Genomic DNA, 25594 nt, shown 5'->3' on the forward strand with positions numbered 1-25594 from the left:
ATGTGGAAAAATATGCACATAAATCCCAAACAACAGCTGAAAATGAGAAGAATGTGGAATCACACCTAAAGTCAGACTGAGATTAAGACTATAAACTAAAAGAACACATTCATGTGCCAACACTCTCATAGTCCTATACTAAATCTCTCATAGTTTTCTTTAGAGGTTTCATTAGCTATAATCAACAACACTAAACTGCCATACAGAACTCCCTGTTCAACTAAACTGGTGAGCTAGTTCCCCCTCAAAAACACATCACGAGAGTAAAAGGAAGAACTTGTTCAGAAAAGTTCAGAAAACATTACCACAGCTGTCAGAGCAACATCATCGCAGCACCATGAAATATATTCAAGAGGAACAGTCTGATTCCAAGTAAAAAGACATTTTAGTAAAGCGAATCACTATTTCTGTCAAGCTTAAACGTTCCTTTTTACGCCCAAGTGGAACATGCTTTCGACAGTTTGCAGTGCACGCTGCTCTGCTTCTTATCGGACTTTAAGTAGCCAGAGTATCTCCACACTTCTGAATTCCTATGACCCTTCTTTTCAATGATGTCCTCATCCTTTGAGCATTGGGCTGTGTCCGTTGGGGGGTCTTCTTCGGTAACGCTGTTGCTCGCTTTTCTGCCGTCATTTTCTCTTTTATCTCTCTCCCACTATTGACGTACTGGTGGGCACGGCTGCAGTAGCAAACATGAGCACATGTGCCGGCGCCAGCTGCTACTCCAACACTCTGTGCTGTGTGCATCAACCAGCCACACGATTGGTTCGATGCAGCGCTATTCTCATTATCATTGGCTGCTCGTGCTGTCTGTCAAAACATGGATGAATGAGCTCTATCGACGTGGTATCGACCATGTCTTATGTTTCTATCAAGGAAAAGTTATTTTGCTAATTATCGTTTTATCACCCAGCCCTACTCTGGACCACAGAGGACTGGACTCTGGACCACAGGATTCCTGACTGAATCAACTGGCACTTAAAAACAAATGTTTTCGTACAATAATTATATCATACTCATTATATATATCAAGTTCATCAACAGGTATTGTTGTAGTCTAAGGGTGGACTGTACATTGTGTTTACATTGTTGGTCTTCTACACATGAAATTTCCTGACTTCAAATTGACTCAAACATGGTTCCGACATAAATTCAACTCAAACTCCTTCTCACTGCAGAGGAGGAGAACACACACTCACTCCGAGAGCGGTCACACTCTTCTGGATGTCATGCAAATTAAATCTTTCATTTCCCATTAGCTCAGTTCATGGTCTTATTTGTTGGGCTGTTAAGAGCGAGAAAAATAAACACACACACACACATATTCACAGGCACACTCTGACACGTGGCAAAAGCCAATGAAATCCTCTATAATAAGAACAGACATATTCAACTTCCTGTTTTGATTGACAGGAGGAAGTTCCGCCTCACTAGACTTCATTAATCAATCCCTGCACGCAATCAGTCCACCTGTCAATCACTGGCTCAACCACACAGCCTGATCTGCTTATCAAAGACAGGCAGGGAGAAGTGAGTGTGTTTGTGTGTGTGTGTGTGTGTGTGTGTGTGTGTGTGTGTGTGTGTCTGTCCTATACAGTCCAATAAATAAAACACTAACCACTGAGAGCTGTCTGAGTGAGTCTGGACTGAAGGACAGAATTTGTGTGTGAGATCAATAAGAAGTGAGTCCTCTGTAAATAAGTGTGTGTGTGTGTGTGTGTGTGTGTGTGTGTGTGTGTGTGTGTGTGTGTGTGTGTGTGTCTGTGCGTGCGTGTCTGTGCGTGCGTGCGTGCGTGCGTAAAATGTGTGTCCTGCTGTTTGCACTTGTGCTCATTCTGAGATTCAATTACCTGGAAAGAAGGGACAGAAAATGGAAAGAATTGGATGGAGAGAAAGAAGAAGTGTAGGCAGACAGGAAGAGGTGTTGTGCAGACAGAAAGAAAGATGGCTTTTTTTTTTTTTTTTTAACAAACAGAAACACACACACAGACACACTTTGACCAACATGGATATTCCAGTCACAGACACCATTTTCAGTCAGACAGAAGAAAGCATAAAAGTGAAACATATGTCCTGGAAGCTGAAAACTAATCTGATAGAGAGTGAGGGCAGAGAAACAGACACCAGCTAATGAAAAATAAACAGCAAGCAAGAGGTAAAGTGTGTGTGCGTGTTTGTGTCTTTGTGTGTGTGTTTGTGCTAATGACTGAGAGGAACGTCCTTGGAGCAAACATCCATCACCAGACCACAGTGGAGTTACTTTTTTCAAAGGACTATGAGAGAAAACAACAGAAAACACACAGACAAAGAAACTACCCACTAAACCTCTCAAAACAGGAACTAGTCATTAAAATCCAAACTGTCAGATTAAAACGAACGGCACTTTGACGCCTGGGCCAATGGGAGAGGTTCTTCTGGCTGTCTTCTCTGAGAGTCTGATCTCTCTGAATACTGGTATCAAACCCGTGTGCAGTCCAGAAATGTGACCTCGATCCACAGTCTGAATACCGAACATGGGATACTGTGAAATTTAAGTCAGTAAACTACTTAAATACAGCTATTTTTTTATATATATATATATATATATATATATATATATATATATATGTGTGTGTGTGTTTGGCACGTGTGTGTGTTTGTGTGTATGAGGGGTTTCTTTCTTCTTTTCTCTGTTGTCTATCAGTCTATGTAAACTTAATATCTTTGGGTTAAAGGAAAAGCAAAGACCTTAACATTTTACAAACTAAAAACCTTTTCATTTCATTGAGAAACACTAGAATCACCTCCTCCTGGTTGTCTGCCTCCGCCACTCAGACTGGTTTCAGATTACATCCTTGTTAATCCAGAGTCACATAAAATATGAACCATTTGTGTGAGATTTTGTCGTAACTGCTGTGTTAAGTCTAGCTAATGGCTAAAAAGTGTTTTGTGAGGTCCCACTGACATTGACCTTTGACCACGAAAATCTAAATCTGTGAATCCTTGAGTCCAAGTGAATATTTTTTCTAAAATTGAAGAAGTTCCATCAAGGCCGTGAAGAACATGACGGACGAACATATTTACGAAGGGCCAACCTGTAAACAATATGCTTGCGGAGGCATAATAATTAACACTTAATTTGAAAATGAAAAAGTTGTGAACCCAGTTATCCAACACGCTACACACCCAGATGTGACTGGTTTCTATGGTGTTATATGTGATATCAGGACAAAAGTAAGATCAACTGTTCTCCATGTTTGCAGAGCTCATGTGCTGTGTGCAGCTTTGTCACTGATATGTTTCACAAAATGGATCCACAATTCGGTCGACTTCTGCTGAGTGAAAACAAACTCACAATAAAAAATCTTTCGCCTAAACGACTGGGGAATAAAAACTTCCCTCCATATGGCCTTCAGTATCCTGAAGTGGGAAAACAGCCTAAACCAAAACGTAGCCCCATTATCAAACCCACAACATCTCCTAGGAGGTTGTGTGTGTGTGTGTGAGTGTGTGTGTGTGTACATGTGTACTGCCTCTGCTTTAACAGTGTTTTCTGTTGGAGTAAACAGTGGCAAGACCAAAGCAGAGGCCTGTGGGGATCCAGAGAGCAGAGCCACATCTTATCTCCACTCTGCTTTTATCTGCTGTATGGGAATAAATAAAGCCTGCATTACCCCCCAACCCCCATAAACAAAAACACACACACACACACTTGGTGAAACTAAGCTTGCCTTGCTGAACACAAACACACTCCCACAGTTAATCAAAACAAGCCACGAGGCTTGATGAAGCTATCGATTTGCACAGGCAGCTATAAGCTGAAGAGAACAGGAGAGGCAGTATCAGTAAGAGAGACGACCAGGAAGATGTTCATTACATCTCCCAACTCATGACAGTTGCCAAGGTTACAAGGACAGTATGTTTCTGTCAAGTCTGCGTGGGCATGTGTATGAGAATATTTTTCTGTGTATCTACGCATGTATATAGGAGTGTGCGTGTGTGTGTGTGTGTGTGTGTGTGTGTGTGTGTGTGTGTAAGGCTAAAAACTGATGTGATTTATGTCCATCTTTGTGTGTTTGTGTCTTAAAACAATATGTGCCATAGGATTACTGAAAAAGGTTTTAGCATGTCCTTGTTGAGCTGCAGTGGAAGGACAGTAACACAAAGACAGGATTTTGCACTTAAATAAGGAAGAGATCAACTTGATATGATTCACTCAGACAACTGGAAGATCATATCTGCTTCAAATAAACTTCTGAACACATTTTTGCTCGGAACGAGAACCATAGATTTTGTCCCCATCACTTATATTAAAACTGCTTTGGGAAGGAATGGTTTCATAGTCCGTGTGAACAGAGGAAATGATTAGAGTAAATGAAACCTGTTTCAGGGTTCATATGGACGCCTAAATATTGTCTGAAGATAATGCTGAAAAACTGTGAGCCTATCCTTTAAGTTCCCAGCCACATGAGAAACACAGCTGTAAGACAGATACTGTCCCTCATCCTGTTGTTCCAACACTTCTGGTCCACAGTGAACTGGATCAGTAACTACCGCATGTGTTGTGATGATGTTTTGGACAGATGTGCATGATTCTGGTGACTTTTCTTTAGAAAATCAAAAGTATTTCCTGACTGCATGTTACACTGGTGAAATGTTTGGTACATTTATAAGCTTATGTGGGAGGTTTGAGGATGTTTCAATATTCCCATATAGTACAAAGGTAGATCCACGTGTAGTTTGATTATAAAGCAGGTCTAGGTTCTATATTAATACTGTGAAAGTATCAAAGCACTCAGTCCACAGAGAAATGCACACAGCCTGTATTCAGAAGGGAACCTTAAAACCAGCCGTCAGGACTTCTGGAACTTTGTGATGTCACAACAAAGCAGTCACCGCCCCCTCAGCACGGCCCCAAGCCCCACATACCCGGACCAGCCATCCAAACCTTGCAGGCCAATCAGATGAGAGGCTCAGATCCTCCTCTCTTCTGATTCGCTCACTGACCTGTTGTTACTAGAGCTCCATTGAGATGGTTTTTGGTTCTTAAAACCACAAATATCTCTTCTTATGGATCAACACTTCAAATAAAACACTGGAAAAGTGTGAAATATGGAGCTTTAAGGGTAAAGTTGTTTATACATATTAATATAAATGTATTGATGTAGCTGGCATCATGTTTACAGCATTAACTTCAAATATAAGCATGAATCTCTATGTTCACCTTCCATTAAGTAATGAGTAGTGAAAGCTAACCCTAGCCCTGTGTTCAATGGACATGAATTCTATTTTCATAACTGTAGCATGTTTCTATCCATCAGCAGCTCATCTTCCACTGAATGAAAAGATGAGAGCGTGTTGTGGCATCTTGACACACACACACACACACACACACATACACACACACACACACACACACACACACACACACACACAGGCATAAAGATCCAGTACATGTCATCTTTTCCATTTGTACTGAAAAAGTTCTACATCTCTAACTCTCACTTGTGTTGTTTAGAAAAATCCATCCCATCAGCTCTGCTTTTTAATTTATATTCCATTTTTCTGAATCTATTTTCTGTTGCTGCAATAAATCACTGTCCCCACAGGCATCATTAAATTGTCATCTTGTCTCATCTTGTACGCAGATATTCACGCAAACACCAGAAAGACTCGGCGAAGACGACGGTGGAGGAGGAGGGGGAGAAAGACCTTCAGTCCATTTAAACAAGGCTATCTTATGAGGGTCTGATTCAGCTCTATGTAAGAAGGCAGCTAAGAGGGCTGATACCTTAAAATAGGCAGACACGACCTCATCATGGGCTAATTCAATGGTTCAAATTAAATATACTGCACTGAGAGGAGGAGGATGAGAGGCTGAACGAGATGAAAACTGAAAAGAGATAAAAGGGGGATTAACTAATAGCAACAACATAACAACAAATCAGGGAAAAATAACTTGGAAAGGAAGATAGACTGCTTAGAGCAAGTTCACTCACTTTTTTTTCCCTGGGTTCACTTCTCATTTTAGATTTTGTACAGACACTTCAAAAGTCTAAGTCTGAGAACAGGATTTTCTTTGGGCAAGAGAGAGCAACGGAATGTAAACATGTAAATTCTCAAATTAAAGTCAGTATTGAAATAACAGCCAGAATCCTGTTTTCAATCATGTTAATTCAAATAGCTTCTACTTGGCTTTTTTTTTTTTTGATGCCATGAATAAAATGTAATACTTCCTGTAAATGTTTTAAACCAAATAGTACCAGGAAATAAAGGGATTATCCTCTCTGAGCCACTGGAAGGCTTTTAATGGGAATTGGTGAGCAGGACATGTCTCTGTTGTTGAACTGAGGGAACATCTTCTGTGGAAATGTATAAATGTCATAAATTCAACAAGACAAAAAGTAATTATAGCATAAACAGCAAAGGAGCATTTTAAAGAAAAAATGGAGATGTCTAAATAAAATATTAAATATACTCTGCAGTTTAATAAAATGTCTCTATTTAAAAATTTAAGGTGTGTAAAATCTTGTTTATTTGTTAACAATATTAGTGTGACAACCTGAAAATGACAGGTAGGTAGTAACCAGAGTAGCCAAACTTCCTTCTAGCTCACTGAAAACGGCTTATATATATATATTTATATAGTTAAAATGTCAGATGTTCATATAAAACATGGCAAAAGTTTTAAATAATGAGGTAAACATATGTAAAAGCAAAGTCTCTGTGAGAGAGAAGCTCTGAACACCACGTTTCTACCTTTCTTTCTATGTCGAGCTGATGTCAGACATTCCTGACATTTCCAATTATTTATCTTACTTAGTTTTGCAGTTTGCTTTCAGAACCTCCACACCAGTGAGAGGATAAGGTGGTGCTGGGTGATGCAGCTCAGCCAATCAGAAGACAGTGGACTTTTAGGGAGGAGGGCCTTAAAGAGCCTGCAGCTAATGTTGCTTGTTTCAGTCAGAGGCTGAACTGACAAACTGTGTAACAGGTGGTTTGTGATGTATGACAGTGGAAAACAGTTTATCGTTTTAAAAGTCTAATCATTTTATAAATTCAATAACCTGTTTTGTTATTTTCTAAGATTCACTTCTGGTATTAATTACTGATATGTGAATTGTATGTATTTTTTATTGTACTTTCTTTGGGAGAAGGCAAAACCAAATTTCCACTGAGGTGGACAATAAAGTCAATCAATCAAGAATATCAAAATATATGGCAGCATTCATTTACACACACAATAATATTTGTATTTTATTCTGTATGAACCAAGCGGCAACCTCTGAGGCTGAAAAATGAAGCCAAAAATTGCATTTCTTCGACTGGCCACCTGAGGTTGGCTCCAACAGTGAGTCAATCCCCCTGGACTCCCATGTTAAAATGTCCAACTTAAAAGCAGAAATAAACATGTTTACAGAAACACACAATAAAAGTTTTGGTCTCTATACCCAATTTCCTCCCTCAGACAACTGTGCAGGGGATGGATTTTTATATAATTCACCTGTTTACATTTTATTAAGGCTTAAAGTTATGGAAAATTGAGGGCGTGGCCGCTTTGAGTTACAGGTGGATGAACGTATGCCTGCCACAGGTCTGCATGCACAGAAATCTCGGCTCAACACACGCCCTTACTCTTTGCCCATTTTTGTATTAATAAGGCGTTCAGCAGAGTCAGGTACTAGCAAGATGGCAAGGATGGAGCGAACCACTCTGAGCTTCAAAACCACTCTTCAGAAACCTATGGGTGACATCACGGATACTACGTGCATTTTTATTTAGTATATGGTATGAAAACAACGTCTCTCCTTGAAGCCCCGCCCCCACAGGTATGTGCACCTTTGTGCAGTTTCAAGACATTAACAGGGATCTGACAGTAACCAAATCCTAATTAATTTTTTGTTATCAGTCATAATTAGCTGCTGATACTGATTGTAACATCAGACAAACTAATGACGACTTTGACTCTATCTATGACTAGGAATTATCCAGTGCTCTTGTGAGCAGACCTCTGACACATTCACTCTCATTTACATTCATGGCAGTCGTCTTCATAAGTGAAAAGGGAAGAATAAAAGTAAAAAAAAAAGACTTAATTTTTACTTGAAACAAGCTTCTTCTCAACTATGGAAAACCAACACAGAAAAGTCTGAAAATAAAACCTCTTTATATGTCGGCTAATTATTTCAGAGGAATGAGTTGCCCAAGCCTCGGCTGATGTTGTGCTTTGTTTTCCCTCTGTGCATTCCAAATGTGCACTGATCGCATGCACACACTTAATTTTTCATGGTCTGTCCCTAATTGCTGTCTGCAGTCAGTCATGCTGGCTCTCACCGCAGGAGGCGAGTTTTTGCACAAGTGTGTGAGTGTGTTTGTGTGTGTGTATTGGCAGGTAATTAACACAACATAGTCAAAAATCAAGTGGAAGGCAAATGAACCAGTAAACCTAATTCTGGTTGTGTGTTTGGAGTGTGTGTCTGTGGATGATTGTCATGAGCAGGCAGGAGGTAATTAGCCAAATATACACCAAGTAGAAAACAATGAGAAATCATCTGACTTCTCTCCATTAACTGCAGAGTGGAACATCTGCAGGGCTGGAAATGGAGTCAGGTTAAAATTTTCAGTAGTACACAAACACACACACACACACACACACACACACACACACACACACACACACACACACACACACACACACACAGGTCCATCAAAGCTCTACTTTTTCATGCTTGGCTGCAGGGGTAAAAGCCCTTTGCTGCTAATAAGGTAGGAGGTGAAACCCAACGTGTGAAGAGAAAAAGAGAAGATGGACTAAATGAAGTACAGAGCACGAAAACAAGGAAGTGATGGAGAAATTGAACAAAGAAAAGCAAGAAAAGAGATTTAAGAGACTTAACCAAGCTTGTAGAGAAGGTTGGAGGTAATTACAGGTTGAGCAGCAGCTGACCAGTGACTCGCAGACCTCTGCAATGTTGAACACACTCCTCACATTCTCACCTAATTAAAGCCTGTCACTGTGAGGAAAAACTGTAAAGGTTACGCTGATGACAAACGAGGGGAGAGGAGCGGCAGATAGAGCCCGAGGGCTGCACAGCTAACAGGGCACGAGCTGAATTCTGTATTTGTTATGAAATCAATCCCCCTGAAACTCCGGGTGTGGAGTATAAAGAGCTTTTATTATGCGAGACCAGTCGCATGCATCAATTATTTATTAGCCCATTTAAATCTTGTCATTAAGGACCACATTAGAAGTAAGATCATAAAAGAGAAAATAAGCCTATATAGCTGCTTCAACTTTGGAAGTTAGTGGCAAAAGTTTGAAAGTGAAAATAATTTGCAGTAAAGTGTTACAGATGAACCTTTTACACTCATGGCTGGTCACAGTGATTTCTCCCTTACAGGCTCAGACCAAACTTTAGTCAAACCCAGGATTTTAGGCACTTTACCTTAACAATTTTTTTAATTAAGGAATTATCTGATAATAGAATACAGCCCCTTTTACACTAGTCAAAAAACAGATAACAAATTCTAACATCTGGCTTTTGAAATGACTCTGCACTAGTCGTGGGTATTTACCGGCTCCAGCTCTGATTGACCAGATGTGCTGAGTTGCAAGAGTTGTGGGTTATGGGTTGTTGTGTCTGTTTACAGTGTTTGGTTTATCATTAATCTGTTTGTAATCAGTTTACCCTAAAAGAGTTTCTGACTGTTCCTGTAACTGCGGACAAAACATGTTTGTAGTTAAAACGAGTCTCAATGTGAATGAATTAACTGAACTTCTTCTGCTCCTTTTTTGACGAGCTACACAAATGATGCATTCATGCTCTTCTTTAATGGGAGTATTTCATGGAAACTTTCCGATGGATTAATTGTTTCTTTTCTGTCTTATTATCAGGGTCATTTTATATTTGTGCCAATACAGTATATTTAAGAAATGATGCAGTAGATTAAATTATATAAGCAAAAGGGCGAATAAAAAGAGAAAAAAAAGAAAATGCTTGCATAAACTGCTTCACAGTTTAAGATATGCAAGAAAAAATATTAATCTGACGTGTTTGGGCCTCCATTATCAGTGAATGTCTCTTTACTTCTGCGTCCTTCCTCTGACAGAGGAGACAGCAGGTGCACAAGGCCAGACAGGGCTCCTCACTTCACCTCTATCTCTAATTCATCTGTCTCCCTCCTCCCATCTCTCGCCTCCTCTACCCCCTTGTGTGAGTTTTGTTATTACACTGTGGCTTGATTTATTTATTCTGTCCATCACAGCGTTGCTCTTTTCCCCCTCATCCCTCCTTCTGCATAATATTTTCCATCTCATCACGGGACGCTCTGCTGGAGTTGTCGAATCTCTTGTCTGCTGAGGTGTGAGGTGTGAGACGGGAAGGCGAACCTGTAACCCTCCCGGCCTCTCTGCCCTTCACATCTGACAGTGAAACAAAACAAAACCCTGCACACTTTCACTCGTGTGTGTTTCAAAAGTATCATGGCTCCGCTGTCAATGTGTCACTGTGTTGTGCCTATTTCATAATTTTTTACAAACAAATTGAGCGTTGTGCATAGTCTAAAGTTAAAACTAAAGTTTTGTTAGGGAAGCTTTCTGGGTGCTCTTATATTTCCTTTACACAAGCTCCTTCTGTGCAACATTAGTTTGTTTTGTTTTTTGTGAATATTTTCTTTCTTTCTTTCTTTTTTTATTGGTGATATAACATTTTATTCAGAAAGTGACATAGAAGAGATTGTGACAAGGAAATCATACTGAGACAGTTGATGTGACAAAATGAGGTTTAGCAGTCAAGGTTGAATTATGTAACATTATCATTACAATATCAACTACACTTTTCTGCAGATGACACACAGTTGTATGTTTATGTTCAAATGTGTGAATTGTACTTGTTGCTCCATCTTCTAGCTGCTGAGGTTTTGGCGTATTTACAGAATCTTGATGCATTAGCCTCACTGTGTTATTATTTTCATTTATTTCTATGGTTTCAGACAGACAGCTCTTTGAGGTGCCATTTGGTTGTTTCTATAGATTTTGTATGACTGCATGTTTTGAAATTATATTCATGATTGTCTAATTGAATTGTGGTGCATATTCTGTGTGTTTCTCTGTAACACCATTGTTATTTGTGCCTATTTGGTCCCGAAACTGAAATTTTTAATCGTAATTAAGCTTTAGTGGTAAAAATAAAGATTAAAATAAAAATATATGAAATAAAAACTGCTTGTCTCCTTGCCCTTAGTGTTGGCCTCTGAACAAACACCAGATATTCCTAAAAGATAACATTAAAATAGCCCTGTTATATTACTGTAATATGAGAGTGATATTCCGTGATTTCTCCTCATATTTCAAAGACTAGATTATACCACTAAAAATTCACAAAGGGAGACTATTTTCTAAGACTGCCTGTGTCTTAAGTTTAGTTGTTCTTTACTAAAAACAGTCTCCGCTGGGTCTCTTTTCTGCTGCGGTGTCCAAGTTGAAAACAAGGACACTACAGTCGTGTGGAGCCGAGCCGAGCTGAGCGGGACTCGTCTCTCACCTGAACCTCGGTTACTGTTCGCCTGCCAGCTCTGCTCGGCTCTGTACTTTCCTCCACCAACACACTAAGTGACTCCTCTTAAGCTTAAGCCTCTCCTTCTCAACTTAAAGAGGATCAAGAGATGAAAGAAGAGAGAACTGAAGGAAAAGAGAGAGTGAAGTGAAGACAGTGAGAAGACACCAGAGCCAGAATGGGAAGAAGGAAAATGGCAGCAACAATACAGGGATAAAAAGAAATTGAAATACAGAAATAAAGCGTGCCGAAGACGACTATGAAAGTGAGCATGAAAGGGAAGGCGGCTTGGCTGCTACACATGCCTGTATCAGGTAATTTTAAGTATAAGTATATTAATGTTTGGTAAAATCTTTTGAAGCCTTGTCTCAAGACTAAGGAGATTAAACAAGAAAGGGGAATGCATGGAACGTCTCATCCATATGGGAAAACTGAATATGACACACATACTGTCTACCTTAATCTGAGCATGAAGGACAGAGGAAGCTAAACTATGTTCTTTTACGAGACATGTCTGCAGGCTGTACTATGATATGAACAATCTGGCTCTGACTGAAATGAACTCATTTCATTACAAATGACTTGATCAGTGGTTTGTATATTCCCAGGGAAAAACTATTTTACAATATAATAATAATACAAAATAAAGGCTGTGTTACTCTGTTTTTTATAGGGGCTATTAAGCTAAGATCAGGCTTCATCTTAGGAACCTTGTTTAAGAATAGTAGATTTAAGATGTACAAAGTAACATTTAGGTGGTGAAATTCTGCATTTTCCGATTATCGGTATCTGTATTTTTTTTAAACCGATTACCGATAAATACATTTTAAAATGCGCTACTTTGGCTCTGGTGTAGCCGCTTGTCTCTGGTTTGTAATCAGCATTCTGTGGTCTGAAGCAAAGACTCGCCCACAGCACGATCTGATTGGTTACAAGTCACAAGTAATAGCTTATCACACTGAAGGCTGCCGTGTACACAGACGCACACGGCCTAGAGCAGCTCTGGCTTTGGTTAACAAACGGAGCCGTGTGTCAAAGGTAAGAGCAGACATCGTTGAAGATGTAATAAGCATCACAATCCTCCACACTGAAGCTACAACAACACCACACTCTGATGAACAAGTTCATCTGTTGGTCCAAGACACACCGAGCAAGAGAGAGAGAAGCTAGCGCTAACTGCTAAGCTAAAGTAACTAGCTGATGTGAACAGCGTGTCAACAACTGCTGAGTTAGTGAAAGTCACTAAAAGGAGCAGAGAGCTCTGGGTGCTGGAGCACAACTAGTGTAAGTTTAAATGTACAGCAGGTGGTTAGTCACTGTGATGAAGAAGAGGAAGCATGAGACACTACAGTGACTGCAGCACGTCACAAACACTCACTAACTGTTACTGAGAAGATATTTTACTACAGTAGAAGTAAATCACTGTGTAAAATGTTCTCAGATAAAAGTACAAAGTAGGTCAGTTAAGTACTCTGAGTAAACGTGTTACATTTTAAAAAGGGGAGGGGAAGGGGAAAACATATTATATGGTGGTTATGATAATAATATATGACAAATTAAATTAAAGAGCAGCTTTAGGCAGCCAGGTGAATCAGTTCACAGGTGAGAACATGGAAATCAACCAATTCATTCCAGTCAGGCTATTTGCAGCCTGTGCATACACCTAATATACACTCAATTGTCAGTTTATTAGGAACATCAAGCTAAAACTGATGTAGAGTGATACAACAGTCCTGCAGTAAATCCTCCTTCATGAAGGTTACAATGTTCAGTTTGTATTAAAATAGTTGTAGACAGTATGACAGTATCAACTGCATGATCATCATGGAGGATGTAGTGTGTGTAGCTGTGTTACATTATACAGAGGTGTTTCTGTTATCTAGCCTACTCTCACTGATATAAATGGGGTGGACAACATAATATAAACACCTGGACGCCACAGTGATTGTCCTTATACAGCAGTAGTTTTGTGTTGGCATATCGGATTCAAATATCGGTTATCGGTCACCTTGTTTAGCGATAATCTGTATCGGCCCTGAAAAAAACATCAGTCAATCCCTACTCACATTATTATCAAAGATTTTTTTTTTTCTGTTGGTTTTGTGGCAAAAAAAAGAGATAATGAGCAGTTATCTAGTAAATGTTTCCCAAACTTCAACTACACAAACTCCAGATGGCGACCTTAATTTTTAACTGCTTGGGATAAGACACCATTTGAGAACATGTAGGATTTAGGGGGCATCTACTGAAAGAAATGGAATTTAATATTCATAATTATGTTTTTCATTAGTGTATAATCACCTGAAACTAATAATCATTGTGTTTTTGTTAGTTAGAGCCCTTCATATCTACAAAGGGATCGGGTGCCTGCCATGTTGTGTCGCCATGTTTCTACAGCAGCCCAGAAGGGACAAACCAAGCTTTCATGTTTTTTATGTTACCTGAAGGCAATCGTAGGTTCTCCAAGGGTGAGAGCAGGGGATTGAATTGGTTTAAATCTGTAACCTCACCACTAGATGTCTCTAAATCCTACACATATATAAATATAAATAAAAATATAAGATTTTGTAGAAAATAATGTTCCTCAAAAAAAAGTTGATGTAATTCCGGCTTCAGTACCCAAATTCACATTCAGATGAACAGTAAAACATTAAACAATAAACAGTAGGTACTATTCTGATGAATGTGAGGTAAATGATGAGTGTGTGTGCATTTGTCCAATATGTGTGTGTTTGTGTGTGTGTGTGCGTGTGCGTGTGTGCGTGTGTGCGTGTGTGCGTGTGTGTGTGTGTGTGTGTGGTGAAGGGGGACAAGCATGTGTGTCCTGCTGTCTCTCAGCAGGTGAAGTCAGAACAGAACAGTTTCCTCCTTGAGCAATGAATCATGCTGATGACAAGGACAACTGACAGCCTGCAGCAAGATGAAGAGGTGTGTGTGTGTGTGTGTGTGTGTGTGTGTGTGTGTGTGTGTGTGTGTGTGTGTGTGTGTGTGTAGTAAATGTGAAAATAAGCAGGACAGACATCATGTAGATAGACAAGGGGGACAGAAACTGAGCAGATCAGACACAAATACACACAGAAACACACACATACTTTCTTTCTGTTCAGCATCTCCTCTGAGAGTCCAACCTTCAACATGAGTCATCAGCACAGTTTCTACCCTCAGAGCACTTTACAGTCAAGCTGCGGCTGCTGTTTGTTTCACCAGGAGAAATCCTGCAGTCAGAATGAAACCTGTACATTGTTTACTGGTTTCATTTGGATCATTTGCTCCGGAGTTAACAATAGTGCAGCACCGTGTTAGGGCTACAGCTTCGTCTTTAGATGATGTGCATTTTAACTATAGAAAACAGCAGCTGCTGTGTACATCAAACACCACAAGGAGGCATCTGCAAGCACAAGCACTGTTCCATAACCTTTACATGAACATAAAACAACGGAAATCAAATTTTCCATCAACTACTTTTTTGTAAATAAATTGGAATACATGTGACCAGATCATCAATCTAGTATCAGTAACTCACTAATTTTGCTGTTTGCCACTAAGATGGCTTTTGCATTTTCTCTTATTTTTCTTAATAATTGATTTCCATTTAGAAAACAAGTAAAGAAACAATTAGATTGACATTGGTGTTAAATGAAACCAGGAGCTTAAAAACACTTTGTGAAGGATTTTTAAAGGATTTTAGCATCACATTTTGCTGTTGTATGTTTTTATTTGCAGAAAATCACTAACAAAAAACTACTGTATGTGATGCTTCATCCCGGTTTCAATTTCTTTTTTTAAATTCTACAGAGAAACGTAAAAATGTTGTGCAAACTTAATAACATACAATAACAGAGAGTGTAATGTCACACAAAATTCTGTGAAGACACTAATTGTGACAGGAGACCAAAACAAAAACAGATAACAAAGAGCAACAACTAACACTGACTCAAAGCAAATAAACGGTAGAATAAAAGTCTGAATTTGGGTCAAGCTTTTGATGAAGCTACCTGAACAACACAGAGTGTAAACTCTAACTTGGGCTTGTGCCTTCGCCGTCTTTCTGTTTCCTTTATGGCTTCATATTCTTCAATTATCACACACAAGTTCATTTTTTATCCCAACTGTCAACAACAAACAGACCTGGACTAGAACTGACTTTCAGTAGATCAGTACTGATCAGTTCTGATTTCAAAATCAAAGGTGCAAGCCGAGCCGTTAAACCGGCCGTCACCGTCTCTGTAAGTCACGGCGGAGGAGACATGGTATAGGACGCAGTAATTATTCAACATGTTCTCATGTATATTTAAGCAGGAGCTGCGTCAGCCTGTTCCCCAGCAGTTCTGACACACCAGCATGTAGGAGAATGAGGTCACTGAGGCCTGACGTCTGTACACGCGCACGCGCACGCACACACGCACACACACACACACCCACCCACACCCACACACACACACACACACACACAGTGTACTTCACAAAGAGCTGGATGTCTCAACACAGCTCTGTTTACTCCAGGTTTCATTTATCTCTCTGTTTGAACTGATGAGCATCTTACAGAGGACAGTTTGTCTCACATCTCTAGGATGAAAGCAGCCGAGAGGTTCAACAAGATTCAACATCTATGACACTGACGAATAAAGTGGGAAAAGATGTAAAATAAACAAATAACAAGGTCTCAAACGAATACAAAGACATCGTTACATGTCCTGCTTGTAGTTGTTGGGAATCCAATTTTTCACATGGATAATACTTATGCAAAAGAGAAATGAGTTAAAAAAGGGTAGAACAAATAAAATATACACAAATATACACTGCTTGTTTTGCTGTTGTCTCATTTTGGACTGAACATCTGTATATTTTTAGTTAATTGTTTGATATTATCAAATGTTTTTCCTGTTTGTTTTTGTTTTCGTCTCTTCTTAGACTACATCACAATCAAAGCATTTCAATATAGTATTTTACTCTACTTTCAGATCTGTAGAGTGTGGTGGTTTTATGATAATGACTATTTTAATTACACTGCACATGTAAAAGCCCAACTAGGGACAAGAGTTGAAAATTAGCAACAGCTATCAACTCATCAGTTTCATGCTTTCTATTGGAACTATGTTAAACTCCATCGTCCCTATTAAATGAAGAAATTAACTCAACTAAAACAATGTATTAATTCCTGTGTGATAAAGGTCAGTCTTCACGATAAATATTGAATCTTCTCATCTCAGAAAGAAAACAAAAAACCTGTTTCTAAAATAGAAAACCATTCCTTTAATGTGACAACAGTGGGTGAACCACTGCTGCTCTCTGGACGGGGAGTGTTTACTGTCTGTCAGCGGATGGCACAGGGTCAATATAAGTAGAGAGGTAAACAGATAAACACCGAGCCGAGAGAGGGCTTGTTTTATTTACCTGAACTGGTTGTGTTGTACTCTCATGTATCTGCCTCACCGTTTTTAATGACGATGAGCCAAAAAACAGGACTGCAATAATACAGCAGCTCTCCACTTTCATGTTCAGCCCTGTACTCTCCTTCCAACGCAGTCTTTCATTTCTTTTTTCCCTCCAAAACAAATGCTAATAACATGCTAATCTGATTGTGTGTTATTGTAAAGTTTCACTCCTTCACTGAATGAAGCTGCTCATTGAAAGAACCGAATCTCAAAGAGACGCAAGATAAAAAAGATCATGTTCTTTCACTGTGTGTCCGTATTCTTTCCAGGTGCAGAGCACTTAGCAATTTTACAGGAAACACAAAAGTGAGCACACACACACACACACACACACACACACACACACACACACACCACCTGGCACTTGCAGGGGTTACCAGGCAATGGTTGGCCGTTACCCTCAGAAAACACATACACACATGCACTTAAACAGAAGTGTCAAAGAGAGGGAGAGCAGGCGTGAGCAGACCCTCGTCCATTAGTCAAGAGGTAAACACCATCTGGACGTCCACAAATGTTTTCCCCAACACACACATACTCCATGAGATCCATTCATTTCGCTTAATAACACACACAGGGACACATCAACAACACAGGTGTTAACAACACACACATACACACCCCGAGGGAGGACATTCTCCCTCCATTAACATCCTGTGAGGCCCTGCACTCTTTTTAATTCCAACACCAAGGGGACAAATACATTCTTAAAGACTAATCCTCCTGTTACAGCAGCATTAAAGAGGTTTTATAAGTGATGTCATGTTAACGGCAGCTGAGTGATTGTGATTGTGATTGTTATGACTGCTTAGCAATATTTGAGTAAACTGGCTACAAACACAGGGGTTACTACACAACTTTAGGTACAAATGTTCAATAAAAGCCTGAATTAAGATCAGTACATCTGCTGACTGTGATGAAGAAGTTGATGGTGGTTGTGATGGTGGACATTATAAGTGTACAGTAGACTGTACCTAATAAAGTGGACATTTAAGAAAGTGGACAAAAGCACTCACTTCATATAATCTAACTATACTATGAACATGTAACATTACTGTCACTGTCGCTAACACACAGAATCCCTGGTCAACATTAGGAAAACACAAAAAAAAAAAAAGTCAAAGCAGCCATGTAGAAAGTTATGCTGTGACAAATAGAGGACAATTAAGTTTGAAAATGCAAAAAAAATGCTACAAGAAAAATCTGAAAATAAAATACCAGACCCTATAGGAATCTCCCTTTCTAAAATCTAATCTTACTTTTCATAAAATATGACAAAAAAGCTGAGAAGAAAAGCAGAGACTGGTGAAAAACATGACAAGTGAGTCAGAGGGGCTCAGGTGTTCTTCCTAAATCCTAATGTAAGTCAATTCAAACCATGAGATGGAGCTTTAAGCCCTGTAATATAAAAACTCTGACAGCCGTGACCCTGAGGAATACGCTGTGCAGGAGCTGCTGTTTATTGAGAGGCAGAGTGGGAGCGACTGAAACAGGGTCAGAGAGACAGAGACAGTAACAGTGAACAGGAGAGAGGAGGAGGAGGAGGAGAGTCTGCCAACGAAAAGGAAAACATTAATAAACTTACCCTTGAGAAACATAATAACCTACGATTATTTTCTCAACTAGAATAACTCTGCAGATCAGATTTTCCATCTGAAATCCAGGCTACAATTTCCTGCTGGCTGCATCCAGCGATCATTATGAAGTCATTCAAACGAGCCAAAATAAACTACAGACACAATTCATTTTAGCTTCCTGATGCTCACTGCAGACGGTGGTCCTTCAACCAGCCCCACCACAGCAACATAAAGAAAAGATGGCACAATATTTATGGACTGTATGTGCTGAACATTCAGCTCATTTCTATGTGTTTTATAGAGTTTATGAAAAAGGAACCTGACGATGGAGGAACATCGGAAACATTCAACATGTGAGTTTGATTATATGTGAGTAAACTGTGAGATAAAAGATGACAGGTTGTCCATATCCTACATTCATAGCACACAGCAGAGATGAGACAAAGCACTTGGTGATGCTCTTCGCATTATACACAGCTGCCATCTGGTGGCAGCTCTTGACTGTGGTGTCACAGCTTCGTATCAGATAATCCAGATAAGTTTTTAGTTCTTCTGAACCTGATCAGGCCTCAGCAGGTGAGTTCTAACCAGGATCTAATGTAGTTAATTTCTTTTGATTGATCGTTTTATTTTGTCTTTTTCATTTCTTAACACTTCTAACCTTGTTTGCATGAATACATATCTGAATATATATTTAAATCATCAAATCTATTAATATTTTTTTTGTTATCTATATATTTTTCTGTACTCAGGGCTCACTTGTAAATGAGAACTTGTTCTCAATGTGGCTTCCTGATGAAATAAAGTATATATATATATATATATATATATATATATATTAACAAAAGAATGGTTTAACTTGGTTTTCAGTCCCCATATTTTACATGTTAATGGCAAAGTTATATAGCCCATTGAAGTGAGGGCTTTTAGATCCCACTTTATGCTGTCATTTGTAATTAGTTAGGCCACTCAAAACAGTGGTCCCTATGTTTTTTGCCTGTTTGTCCACATGTTGATGATTGAAAGTCTGTGCAGGGTGAAAATAGGAAAAGCAAATTAATCTTCTTATCTGTCTTATTTCCATTTGGGAGGAAGATGATTTAAGTGTTTGGCATCACGATTTCCAGCAAGCTCTGGATGATGCAAATGGATGCAATTAAGGATTACTGAATGCAACACATCTCATTACAATTAAACTAATTATACTTGAAATTTGTGGGTCCAGCACAACTGAAATGAAACAACATGTTGACGAGTTTCCAGACATCTGACATAATTTATAAACTAAACAATAAATCCAGTGAGCGACGATCAACAGATTAACTGAGAATAAAAACATGATAAATTGCAGCTCTGAGACTGTAACACCAAAATAAGAACATATAGAAACTGTTCCAGAAAGAGAGAGAGAGAAATAACCTTCATACTCTCCAAAATTGTAAAAATCACATGTTTAGTTTTTTGTCATAGTGAATAAATGAGGTTGGAGCAGAGGAAGATTCCCTTTGTAATCCCCTCTACAACCAGCAGGAGACAGAGTAGAGCATACACACAAACACACAGATCTGCACACACACACACAATCATACTGCAGCAGTATTCATCTACAGTGCAGTCATGTGGGGTCAGCACTGCACTGTGCTGCATTTTGGCCCATTATACAATCGAGCAAACACGCACACATCACACCGACTGTCATTTCTGCTTCATAAGTGTTTCTATGGATGTTAAATGCTGCTGTGTGTGTGTGTGTGTGTGTGTGTGTGTGTGTGTGTGTGTGTGTGTGTGGCTGTAAAAGTCTGAGTCATCCTCAGTCTGCCCCCCCCCCTGCATTCAGCTGGCAGAGGTTCACTCTAACAGACAGGATCCATATGGAGCAGGACAGATTCACAGTGAGTCGACATTAAAGACTGTCACAACAGCAAAATCACATCTAAGACTAATTCTTGTCGAATCGTGCCGGCAGATGTAGAGCTTCAAGCTGATTCTTGCTAATCTGATTCGATTATGCATCCATAGTTTTGTAAAATGTGATCCTGAGCAGGATGACATACAGCCCATGATGACAAATACAACTATCACATCCCAAAAATCTTAATTTAAGAGTCTTCAAAGTCTTCAAATCTGAATCTGAGAGGAAGGTACTTGTTAAGATTATGAGGAGTTTTGCAGTCTGTGTGTGTGTGTGTGTGTGTGTGTGTTGGGCTTGTGTACTGACCAGTCCGGTGAGTGATGGAGCAGACTGTCCCAGGGCCTGGCTCCTCATACGGACCAGGTTGTTGACCTCTCCTCCTCCTGCAGATACTCCCCCGATGGCCCCGAGCGCTCCGAAGCCTCCAGAGGGCCCCTGCCAGGCCAGCTGACTCACCCCGGCGTGCAGACTGCTGGACAGAGGCAGCAGCTGCTTACCTGTGGAGGGAGGGAGGAGAGAATGACTCAGCCAACCTGCTGCTTTGTTACACATGGACACACCGTGTTCGGTTCTGTTCACACTGGACCAGAATCACCCGTTTCTGATTCAGACATGATGCCTCTCCACCCTGAAAAACTGAGTGAAATTCAAAGTGGCTCAAACTTAACAGTAGCTCACATTCATCACTCCCACTGCATCTGTCATACTCCTCAACCCAACACACAAAAGAAACACAAAGAACTAACCAGCCTTTATGAAAAAGAAAAATACAACTGAGCTGCTGTTTCACAGGGGATTAATATTATCACATGACCTGTGTTTGGTGAAATATGGTAGTTAATCTGAGGTGGAATTTTCACTTTACAGATTAAAAACATGTCAGATTGGCACAGGATTAAGAATATGGACAGTTACCCTGAATCACAGGATGACATCAGGTAACATCGTGAATAAAGCTTAACACAATTTAAACTGAGGGTGTGAATTGTTCAAAAGGGGGAGGATCAAATCAACTGCTGACTGCTGTGACCTGCCGCCCTGAAGCTTCATCTGAACGCAACTCATTGTGTTTGAAGCCAAAGAGAAGCTGCAAATTTTAGAGCTGTAACTTCCTAGTAAATCAAATACACTGCTCAAAGAAAATTTAGGGAACACTTAAATCACACATCAGATCTTGATGAACAAATTATTCAAGTTGAAAATCATTAATTATGTACATTGTATAATTTGTTGAGAACAAAATGACGTAACAACAGTCAATGGAAACCAAAATCATCAACCCACTGAGGTCTGGATTAACAATCACATCCAAAGTCAAAGTGAGAAATTGAAATCACAATCAACTCATAATGTGACTCAATAGTGTGTATGGCCCCCGCGCACCTGTATGCACAACCAACAACGTCTGGGCATGCTCCTGATTAGTTGGCAGATGGTGTCCTGTGGATCTCCTAACACACCTGGATCAGGGCATCAGTGAGCTCCTGTCTGTGGCGGTACTTGGCCTCACATGCACCGATACATAACGTCCCATAGGTCCTCAATTGGATTTAGGTCAATGCCTTCGTCATCCAGTAACTGCCTACACACTCCGGCCACATGAGGCCAGGCATTGTCCTGCACCAGGAGGAACTCAGGGCCCACTGCACCAGCGTGGCACCATACCTCCCCATGCTGGATGATGTTATAGGCAGCATAACGTTCACCACGGCGTCTCCAGACTCTTTCACGCCTGTCTCTCACATGTGCTCAGTGTGAACCGGCTCTCATCTGTGAAGAGAACGGGGCACCAATGGCGGACCTGACAATTCTGGTGTTCTCTGGCGAACGCCAATCTAGCTGCAGGGTGCTGGGCTGTGATCACAGGTCCCACTAGAGGACGTCAGGCCCTCATGCCACCCTCATGGAGTCTGTGTCTGACAGTTTGGTCAGAAACATACACACCAGTAGCCTGCTGGAGGTCATTTTGTAGGGCTCTGGCAGTGCTCCTCCCTTTCCTCCTTGCACAAAGGAGCAGGAACGGTCCTGCCAGGGATTTTACGGTTTTTGAGGTTTGTCTTGCTTTTGCCTCTCCATTGCACCTGTTGTCACTTTCATTTGCACCAAAGCAGGTGAAATTAATTCACAATCACTTGTGCTTCTTAAATGGTTCAGTTGATATCCCTGAACTTTAAGTGACTTGTTGTTATACTGTGATGATTAATTGTTCCCTTAATTTCTTTGAGCAGTTTATACAGAACTGTGAATTAGGGTCACTGAGGGGGAAAAATGTGAAGATTTCCAGAAGAAATTTATAATATTTGATGAGAAAAGTGTTTTTTAAACAGAATAAAGTTGTAATCAAAATGAAATCATGCTACTAAAAGACCACAATCATAGTTTCATGAGAAAAAAATCATAATGACTCAATATTACATGAAAGGCTGAAATATATTGACATAGTTGTAATGTTATAGGAATAAATATTTAAAATTTCTGTCGAATTATAACGGCCTCTATATTTTTTGCTAAACGAAATCATCTACTTGACATAATATTCCAAATTTTTCCAATTTTCAACATTTAATCAAGTCATTTATTATATTTATTTTAAGTATTTATGAGAGATCTGATGTGTACAACTGTTGAATTATTTGGTGCTGTACAGCAGCAGCACTGTATCCAAGGCAGATTTCCCTCTTGGACAATAAAGTCTTATTTAAAGATGAAAACTGGGAGTTACAATATTTTATTTATTTGACAAATTTGTCATGATACAATTATTTAATGAGATGATAACAGTTTATTTTTATTTTCCTAGCGCTGTGTGCAGGTGTGTGAGGATGTGTGTAGATGTATGTGTGTCAGTGTGTGTGTGTGTGTGTGTGTGTGTGTGTGTGTGTGTGTGTGTGTGTGTGTGTATGTGTGTGTTACCGGTCATGGCCATGCTGCTGCGTCGTGCCCTGCTCTCGTCCTGGCTGAGCTGTCGGTGCAGTTTTGATTTTGTAGCAGCGGTTGCTGCGGGCGACAGGTCAGGGTTACTCAGCTTCCTGAAGAGGAGAGGAGGGGGAGCAGCAAACTCCTTCTGAAGGGATGAAGAGAAAAGAACAAGAAGACTCATTAGACTTTGTTCAGATTTAAGCTAATTCAAATTCCTAATTCAAAACCAACATCAAAACCAACAGCTGCCAAAGTGAAAAACAGCAACAATCAACAAGGAAAGGTCACACAGGTGACCTGATAAGAGTGTCTTTACCCATGATTTCATGTTGCATCAAGTCTGAACTTCCTATATAATAATATATAAAACCCTGGGATTTGTTAAGAAACTAGCTTTTGTTTTTGCCCATCAAGCTGCTCATCTTCTTTCAAAGTCATGGAGTTTTATGTCAGGTAAACCATTAAAAAATTTTTCACAAAAGTCAGAAGTGATACAGTGAAATTAAGCAGCATGTGAGAAGAATTTGACAAAAGGAAGATGATCTGACATGACTCAGCATTTACTGTATCAACAGCTTTTTGTTTATTATCATCTTATCAATGCTAAAACGAGCATGTTGTGAGGATCTGGTGCTTCCCTCTGTGTTCGACTGTTGGTTGGGAAAAACAAGCCATTTCAAAATACTGATTTTATGAACATGAGACAGGTATTTTCCATTTTTCCTGTCATTTTGTAGGCCTAAAGACTGATTAGTTAATCAAAAGAATAATCATCAGACTGACAAAAGTCACTGCATGACACCTTGTTGCTACAGTTTAATTTTAATCAGGTTTTTGATATTGTGATTGAATACTGACATGTTACTGGAGTCAGACCTGACTGTATAAATATAAATGGACTGTATATTCTTAACCTGGTTTCAAGTAATGCAGAAAAATCAGTGCAGTGAGACTGTGATAGCGGGCCAAGAGCCAAAACAAAGTCATAAAACACAACGGTAACCACTCACTGACACCACATCTCCTTCTCACATGGTCACAACACACACACACACACTCTAATAGGAAAACTACACACAAACACACACACCTGTTTTACACAGAATGCAACCAGAGCAGTTAGCAGTGTAAAAAGGCACTCAGCTCTCTCTGTCATTAACTCACACTTTCAGCTATGACAGTCTCTCTCCTCCAAACAGCTGCAGAGCGACTGGAGCCTGATTCATAATTCAGTTTGTCAGTCTTATAAAGGAAAACGTTCCTTTGGCCTTCCTTGATATCCCTGAGCTTTCCAAAGAGACACTCCAGAGAAAATACAGCACAGCCAACACACACACACACACACGGTCTGGGTGTGGGATTCTGGTTCAAACGATTTTGGAAACATCTGCAATTGCCATGGAAACAAGGCCTGCCTGGGCTCATATCCTCCTCTCCTCTGTTGCTGGAGGAGCAACGTTTGACAAGACTTTTCCAGAAACATCTGGACGGCCCACGTTAACACACACACACACCTCCCAGATGGCTGCACGTATGAAAGAGCCTTAGTGAAAGCTTCCGTTACTCTAAAACCAGAACCAACTGCTCCTCTCAAATCTACTAAAACACAGTGATGAACAAACATGCGCAGGCTGTGCAATCATATGTAACCTGCATCCATTAACTCAGGCTGGAGTAAATGAGCTGCAACATGTCCTCAGTGAACACTTCAGCATCATTTTAACATATGAAACCAGTGGGCACGTGTTGCTTCACATCAGGTAGATGCGGTCATGAAGACCAGTATTCAATGATGACAGAGGAGGGTGATATGGGAAAAAACTATCACATTATTTGTTCTTTATTTAAGTATAAAGAGTTTTCTGGAGAATCAGTAAAGAAACCATTTATGGAGAATATAACCAGACAGGAGTGTTTGTTTTGCTTAATCCAGCAAATTAAACACCTAATAAATCAATGAATTTTATCACAAAAATATACAAAAATCATAGTCCTCAGTAATACTACAAGGCTTGGTCTATTACATCAAGAGATATTGAGGGGGTAAACACCCCAATATACATTACATTACTTTGCTTCAGGCTTTAGACTCCAAAAACACAGAGATAATACAATATGTATTAACTACAGACCTCACTATAGTCACAAAATACAAGAAATCACTCTAATACTTCACAATAAAAGCCTTCCATGCTAGACAACTTCATATGGCTTTTA

General features: G+C 39.8%; 1 protein-coding gene across 2 annotated transcripts in view; it reads right to left on the bottom strand.

The window, feature by feature from the left end:
• mast2 (microtubule associated serine/threonine kinase 2) overlaps positions 1-25594 on the bottom strand; it is a 176923-nt gene that overhangs the window by 116230 nt on the left and 35099 nt on the right. For both annotated transcript variants that reach the window (XM_087180051.1, XM_087180053.1), the window contains exons 2-3: positions 23372-23522; positions 20765-20955 (exon numbers count right to left, since the gene is read on the bottom strand). In XM_087180051.1, the coding sequence (XP_087036177.1) occupies positions 20765-20955; positions 23372-23522 (342 nt within the window). The remainder of the gene's footprint in view (positions 1-20764; positions 20956-23371; positions 23523-25594) is intronic.

Source organism: Seriola lalandi, unplaced genomic scaffold, assembly GCF_002814215.2.
Source record: "Seriola lalandi dorsalis isolate HSWRI2012SDOR001 ecotype SW California unplaced genomic scaffold, Sedor1 jcf7180002054885, whole genome shotgun sequence".
In the NCBI taxonomy this organism is placed as follows: domain Eukaryota; kingdom Metazoa; phylum Chordata; class Actinopteri; order Carangiformes; family Carangidae; genus Seriola; species Seriola lalandi.